Genomic DNA, 8,070 nt, shown 5'->3' with positions numbered 1-8,070 from the left:
AAGTTCTTCTTTTTTGCATAAACTTGTAAAACAGCAACAACATTGAGTTAATTATTAATTATGGAAAAACAGCCAGAAATCTGCAGAAATCATTTGAAGGTTCTATTATAATAGTAATGTATGTAATGGGTGGATGATCAGATATGAGTGTGGATGACTCAGTTTTATTTAATGAACTGTTTTTGTGAAGTACTGCTATTTAGACCAGGACTCCCAGGAAGAAGAGATCTTGTATCTCAGTGGGACTCACCTGGATAGTAAATGATAAAAAAACAAAACAAAACATATTGATAAATTACAGGAAAGAAATCTGGATCTTCATTATCAAAGTCTGGCCTTTAGCAGCACAGGATACATTGGTCTAGAAGCACAATGTTTCCAGGGTAAAAGGAGTGAAACTTGATCTAATTTGGGTCACTAACACAGACAAATGAAGTCTTAAGTGTCACTTCTACAAATTAATGAGAGAATGAGTTTGCCTCTGAGCTACCAGTTCACCTTGAAAACACTGTCTGCACATTAGAATACATTTCCCTCTGGCATAAGATGGATAGATCTCTTGTGTAAATGTACATCAACCTATCTGTATTATGTAACAACACTACATCGTATATCTTGAAAACATTGCCTAAGCGTCACTTTAATTATTTGTGCTCCAATTCATCTTATCAAAGTATAAGATTAAATAGTTTGATCTCTGAAGCAGATCATTTACAAAAAATTGTAAATGCAGCATCGAGGTGGTGTAGTGCAAGAAGGTCCTGGATCTTAACCTAGTGCCAGGCCATCTAGGAACCAGTGTGGAGTTTGCATGTTCTCCCTGTGTCTGTCTAGACTCTCTGTGGGTACTCCAACTTCCTCCCACCATCCAAAAACATGCACCTTAAAAGGTTAACTGGTGGATCTGAATCACCCACAGGTGTGAATATGACAGTAAATGGTTGTCTGTATATGTCAGCCCTGGGATTGATGGATGGATGGATGGATGGATGCGTTGATAATAAGACAGACAGATAGACGGACGGACAGACAGCCTGAGGAATGGATGGATGGATGGATGGGTCGATAATTGGACGGACAGATGGACAGACAGACGGAGGAATGGATGGATGGATGGATGGGTTGATAATAAGACAGACAGATGGACGGACGGACAGACAGACGGACAGACAGACAGAGTAATGGATGGATGGATGGATGGATGGGTCGATAATTGGACGGACAGATGGACAGACAGACGGAGGAATGGATGGATGGATGGATGGACAGATGGATGGATGGGTTGATAATAAGACAGACAGATGGACGGACGGACAGACAGACGGACAGACAGACAGAGGAATGGATGGATGGATGGATAATTGGACGGACAGACGGATGGACGGACGGATAATTGGACAGACGGACGGATGGATAGATGGATGGATGGATGGACAGATGGACGGACAGACGGATGGATGGGTCGGTAATTAGACAGACAGATGGACGGACGGACAGACAGATGGAGGAATGGATGGATGGATGATGGATGGATGGGTCAATAATTGGACGGACGGACAGACAGATGGACGGACAGACGGATAATTGGACAGACGGATGGATAGATGGATGGATGGACGGACAGACGGATGGATGGGTCGGTAATTAGACAGACAGATGGACGGACGGACAGACAGACGGAGGAATGGATGGATGGGTCGATAATTGGACGGACTGATGGACAGACAGACGGAGGAATGGATGGATGGATTCCAGCCTTACGGGTCATGGCTGGAAACACAGATGATTTCTAAAGAAGTTAAACAAAGAGTGTTTGGTTCCAAGGTGGTAACATTTCAGAATATAAAGGCATCTGTCACCATGGTTACAACCAAGTTACACTGAACACAAATGGCGAATGGTGGAGATGCATGAGTCAGAAAACTATCAGAAGACCAGAGTAGAACTTTTTAGTCAAATCAGAGGTAATATGCTTGGCACCACCCAAAGGTGCATTGCTGGAAGCACATAAGAGCCCCATTATAAACTTAAAGTACCACTGTATATGTACCACCTAAATGAGCCGTGACACCAACCATCTAGAGTTACACCCTGAACAGACTATGATCTGTAACAGGACAGATACACACTTATAGAGGAAGACCTTTCATGCAAACCTCAGCTTGGAAGTGATCTTATACTGATGCCACCTTGGCCGATACCAACACTCTCTGATTCAGATGTCATGAAACTGTTATTACACACAAATGTCATGTCCTTCAACTCAGGGAGGAATAGAAAACATGCCACCAGGCCACCATTTACACTTGTCTAACCCTCATGTTCTCATTTTTGGCTGCAGAGGCCAGAGAGGTGCGTTGGCAGGATGTTTTCCATCATCATAAGTAGATTTTTTGACTTTGAGAAAAATAACTAGACACTCAATGTGATAACCACCATAACCTGTGACTGAAACATTTTTGAGTAATTCTAGAAGTACTCAGATTGTGTAAAAATACTCAGATACAAGGAAAAGTTCACGTTCAAAACCTCAAATAAAACTGTGTTAGTATTATCAAAATGTACTTTAACCCTTTCATGCATGAATTATAAGAACCTTAGTCGAGATTTTTTCCCCAAGTGTTTTTATTCCTCTTTAGGCATGAAAAAAACAATGCGATTGACATTTTTTTCAATCAACAAAAATGTCCACTCAGCTGGATACCATGCCTTTCATTTTTGAAGGTAAGAAACCATCATTAGAGAGTGATATACAGTGCAAAAACTATGAAATAAAACATTTTTAATGCAGTTAATCTGATGTTTTCTTACATTTTAACATACTCTAATACTAGTTATTACTCACTTCATGGAGATAATATGCACAAAAAAAACTTTTTGATTAAGAAAACTGTTAATTACAGTCTAATAACAGTTAGCAAATATTTACGCTAAAACATATTACTGCAGATCAGGTTTATTAAGAACAGCAAAGTTACAGTAATGGTATGAATTGCAGTGTATAGGATGGTGTATAAGTGTCCACTGTGTTGGGTAATATGGAACTAAAACAACAAAACCCATGAATATACAAAAGAACAGCTGGAGAATAGCTGCCCACTGTAGTGACCGCTCTACGTGAAATTGTTAAGTATGAGAAATGGTCAGTGTTTTGTTATTACATGTAATGTTTTTTGGTTCATCCTACTGCTGCATTTATGCATATGTTACATTTTACTCCTGTACGCGTTTTTGAGGCTCTTATTACCCTCTTTATGCCCTGTTAGCTACATTAATCTATAGCGACCCAGTCTATAAGGTCATCACATGTCGTAGTGTCGTTGCTCTGTGAGAAGCATGTATATCTGACAAGTCAGTGATTCATGAGCTCAGAAAAACAGACCTCTTCTCAGCTTTGTCACAATCCATTTTCTGTTGAGTCCAAGGGGAGTTTTAAAGCTTTTATTTAGCAGAGGAAGCTGGGGAATTTCAACAACTAATTTTGAAGATATGTGGTTTACACTTCAGACAAAGGGGATTAAAAAGCCACCTGAAGAGAAACTGAAGCTGTTGTGAGTTTGCTATGATTATGACGTACTGGAGTAGAAGTATAAAGCAGAGTAAGATATAAATACTCAACAAAGTCGTTCAAATGTGCACTTGAGTAAAAGTACTGTTTTTGAGGTTATACTACCGCTGTTCTCTGTTTGTCTCTATGGTTGGTACCTGTCTGAGTAACAGCCGCTCTGAGGTCAATGTGGGGAAACGTCTTTCATGCCAGTTGAATGGGCATCCGTTAGCACTAATTATGAAACTGCAAAGTCATTGCCAAACTTAGAAAGGGTTCAACAGTTAAGAGTGTGGCACAGACAATGGCACAAACTGTCAACAAGAGGATAGTTAGTCAAACTGAAAGCATTGTGGACTGAACCAGCCACATTTCCTTCCTATTGCACCAGGCATCGAGTGAAAGCGCTCAGATATGTTCCCATGCATGCCACGTAAAAACGATTGAACTCATCAAACTGCTTACTGTGCATTTATACCATGGCTTTACTATTGTGCTTCCTTGCCCCTTGTTTTAGTGGTTTCTGAGAAGCATTGACAAAAAAAATGCAGAGTTCTTCAAATTTTAATCATTTTTAATAAGCTTTTTTTTTTTTACATATAAAACTGAAAAATACAGTTATTCTAAATCAATCACAGCAGCAAACCAGAGAATACATACAAACAGTAAGAAAAAAAACGCTATTTACATGAATATACAGTTTGTACAGTGACTCCAAATGATATTATACCTGCATGTATTGTCAGAACATGAATATAATGCATGTAAACAAAGACGGTTTTTGCTTTAAAGTTGGACATTTGTCCTCGATCTGTGAGCAATAAGTAATGCCAGAGGAAAAATTGTGAAAAATATGTAATGTAATATGAAATGTATTGTTGGTTCAGGTCTCAGGTTGATGATTTTAGGAAAATCTGTGTTTATATGGACAGGGCAGGAGTAGTATCTGTGTCTGACATGACAGAGGGACGTTTGGGAACTGCTTGTAAACTGCTGCTTGTAAACTGTTTGGAACTGAGCCCTCCTTTGCCAAGACCAACGGCGCACATTTTCAAAATCCTCACGAGGTCTTGTCTGAACCGAACTCCGATAAAGACATACAGGAATGGGTTCAGGCAGGCGTGAGTGTATGCCAGGCTCTTGGCTACCTGTCCGGCTACATCAAAACCTTTCACAGTGTCGCAGTCGGTGATGGTCGTGTTGGAAGCCTGTGTTGCTTCCATTATCAGCAGACTATTGTGAGGCAACTGAGAAAGAACAAAAACGAAGACCACAGCAAAGATGACTCGCAGGGCCTTGTGCTTTTCAAAGCTTTTGGCCTGCAGAAGTGTACGAATGATGATGGAGTAACAGAAGAACATGATCAGCAGAGGAAGGCAGAAGCCCATGCAGATCTGCAGGGACAGCACCAGGATCTTAGTCTGGTTGTTTGCATTGTTCCAGTAGACGAGAGTACAGGACTGGTTATTAGGGTACGTCTTCACTTGGGCAAAGATAAACTCAGGTAGGGCCAGGAGAGTGGAGACAGACCACACACCCACACAGGCAAGTTTGCTGTAGAACAGTCTCTTCTTCTTAAAATTCTGGGCTTTGGTAACCTGCACGATAGCAATGTAGCGGTCCACGCTGATACAGGTGAGTAAGAACATGCTGCTGAAGAAGTTGATTTTGTAAACAGCTGACACCATTTTGCAGAGACTGACACCAAAGTCCCAGCCCTTGATTGCGTCGACGGCCCAAAAGGGCAGCGTGCACAGAAACAGGAGGTCGGCCACGGCCAGGTTGAGCAGGTACACGTCAGTCATCGTCTTCAGGCGGTTGCGGACAGTGGTGTAGATCCAGACCACCAGCAGGTTCCCCAGAGCACCCAGGAGGAAGATGATCCAGAAGAGAGGTGGTTCGTACTGGCCGCGGAACTCCCTGACCCAGCTCCTGTCACACATGCCTGGGTTTTCAGTGAAGCCGCTATCGTAGTCATCTGTGTAGCCAGAGGTGGGCTCCTGCAATGATAAAAATCACAAAAACTGAGGCTCTAAGATGGTATGAAAGTGGGTTGTGTGCAACAAACATGCTGCTTGGTCTTTCTCAGTTTTCATTTCCTGTCAGACAGACAAAAAAAAATAAATCTGTCCTTGTTACCAAACTCAGTTGTCAGGGTTTCATAAGAGGCTTCTAGTGGGGATGCTGTCACCAGTGTTTGATGTCAGGTACTGTTGGTGACGTACGATCTAACCAGAGTGTACAAAAAACTACAGCGAGGTGCAGGTGTTGTGTCTGTGCAGGAGAAACCACACTACTGCTCAACTTCCTGCTGCTATCCAAACCTGGGAGGGGGGGGCACAGAAACGATCCAGAGGGGCTCTAGAAAGGGGCCTGCAGCAGAATTCAGTACCTCAGAAGTAAGTTTAGATGTAGGACACAGATAAACAGTTGAAGTGACGCTTTTCACAAACAGTGGAAAATTTGATGCTGACGCAGTTCAGAGTGTGGTATTTAAGTGCTCTGCAGATGTCTACTTTAGATAAATCCTCTTCATGAGGAGCATGAGATGCAGCATACATTTTCAACACAAATATTTAACGCTCAAATATTTAGCATGTAATACTATTTGTAGTATTTGTTGTTTTGCACAGTCTGATCTGGCTTTGTTCACACCTATGAATTGTTCTTATCTTCAAAACCACTGAAACAACAATTTCTCGCACATATTTTGTAACCAATGATGGAAGAAGTATTCAAGCATTTAACTTAAATAAAAGTAATAACACTCCAAAACACGGGGCATTTCAAAATGTAAAGCCTTACTATGAGAGACATGTATATGTTGTAATCATATATATTTTGAGTGTGTTTGCATTAATGTTACCGCTGCATAAATACATATTTTACTGCAGCTCATGTTTAAGCAGATCATTTGAAATACTTTATACACTGTTGGTTGCAGCAGTGGCTTTATATTCAGGTTTGTGACAATGCATTTTCAAGCAAATTCAATACAGTTTTAGAAACTAATGAAACTAAAACATTTTCCTCAACCACTAAAGATAACTCAATAAAAAAAAAAAACACATTTAAAGATGCATGAGTTTTCAGTAAGGAACAGTAAGGGAAACGGTAATCTGTAAAGTAACTAAAGCTGTCAAATGTTGTAGAGTAAAAACAGGATTTTTGCCTCTGGGGTGGAATGGAGTAGGAGTATATGGTTGCATAAAATGGAAATACTTAAGAAACGTTAAAGCACCTCCAAAATGAGTGTAACTCCAGCTTTTTCATATAAAATACTCATAGAATACATAATTTACATTAGTGCCATAACACGTAATACTCATACTTACAGTTCCAAAGTAATTTTCTGTGGTGAATACAGTTGTAAAGACTTCCTCTGTATAATCTACAAGAAGAAAAACAAAAAAAGGTACATCATTATGAAGCATGTGTGAAGTGTATAAACCCCCAAAAGATCAAGTATTGTAATTATTTTGTAACAATGCAGCAAATCACTTACCCATTCTGTGTGAGTGAGTTGTAGAGTGGAAACTCTAAGTCACTGCTCTGGTTTTGTCTGTGTAGTACAGCTGGTAGCTTTAACTAGAAGCCTCATCACCACTTCTTATATGGTTTCTCCATAACCACAGAAAATCACGTGCTGTGTATATTCACTTCATCACAGTCTGCAGACAAAAAGCACACGACACATGGTGTAGCACTTCTCCCCACTGAATACTTTTACACAGCAGAGTAGCACAAGGTGAATTAAAAAAGGTTATTTCAGAGTTGCAGTGTGTCAGTATCATGGGATTAACTATGACTAAACTTTCTGAACCACGACCACGACTGGAAGCAAAACATTACACCTACACTCCCTTCACAGATGACTGAGTTTCATCAAGTCAAAGCCCGTCTTTCACACATTTAGCATTCACAGGTGGGGCAGCACAGATGACTGATACCACTCTCAGGTAAACACAGACTGAACAGCTTTTGGGTGTCTTCAAGGAAAATATAGAATAGAATAGAATAGAATAGAATAGAATAGAATAGAATAGAATAGAATAGAATATAGACTAATACAGTACAATACAATACATCTAAATAACACATATATACTGTATAATATGAAATAGCATGCAAACGAAATATATTCAAATTAGAGATATACTATATGAAAGGGTACAATTTTTAAAATATGAAAGCAGTATGAAAATGTACAAATGTGCAAACAGCGTAGTCTTGTAATCCTATATCCTGTATCATTTGATTTGACTTTTCGACTCCTCTCACAGCAGTTGAGCAATAAACACCAACATGTATCAGTGTCACTGCTCTGTGGAAGCGATCCATGTGATGTTTTTGTGTTTGTTTCTTTAAAAAATAAAGAACCTCTCTTTGAGCACAGGGAAGTGCAAAGTTCATAGCTATACTGAGATTAAAGGGAAATTACTGAAATTAGAAGAAGTCACAAATCTGACCACACTGGCACAGAGCATGGCAAAGTAGAAAGTCCCAGTCATACCAACAGTCAA

The 8,070-nt window shown here is 40.0% G+C and overlaps 1 protein-coding gene across 1 annotated transcript; it reads right to left on the bottom strand.

Moving 5' to 3' along the window:
- Positions 1-4,106: 4,106 nt before the first annotated feature.
- LOC115410919 (C-C chemokine receptor type 9-like) lies at positions 4,107-7,268 on the bottom strand. Its single transcript, XM_030122748.1, has 3 exons — positions 7,053-7,268; positions 6,883-6,938; positions 4,107-5,547 (listed from the first exon to the last, which is right to left on the bottom strand). The coding sequence occupies exons 1-3, from the start codon at positions 7,054-7,056 to the stop codon at positions 4,468-4,470; spliced, it is 1,140 nt and encodes a 379-aa protein (XP_029978608.1). The 5' UTR covers positions 7,057-7,268; the 3' UTR covers positions 4,107-4,467.
- Between the last annotated feature and the right edge of the window lie 802 nt (positions 7,269-8,070).

This window comes from Sphaeramia orbicularis, chromosome 20 (genome assembly GCF_902148855.1).
Source record: "Sphaeramia orbicularis chromosome 20, fSphaOr1.1, whole genome shotgun sequence".
NCBI classification, from domain to species: Eukaryota; Metazoa; Chordata; class Actinopteri; order Kurtiformes; family Apogonidae; genus Sphaeramia; species Sphaeramia orbicularis.
This window is presented reverse-complemented; position numbering and strand designations above follow the sequence as displayed.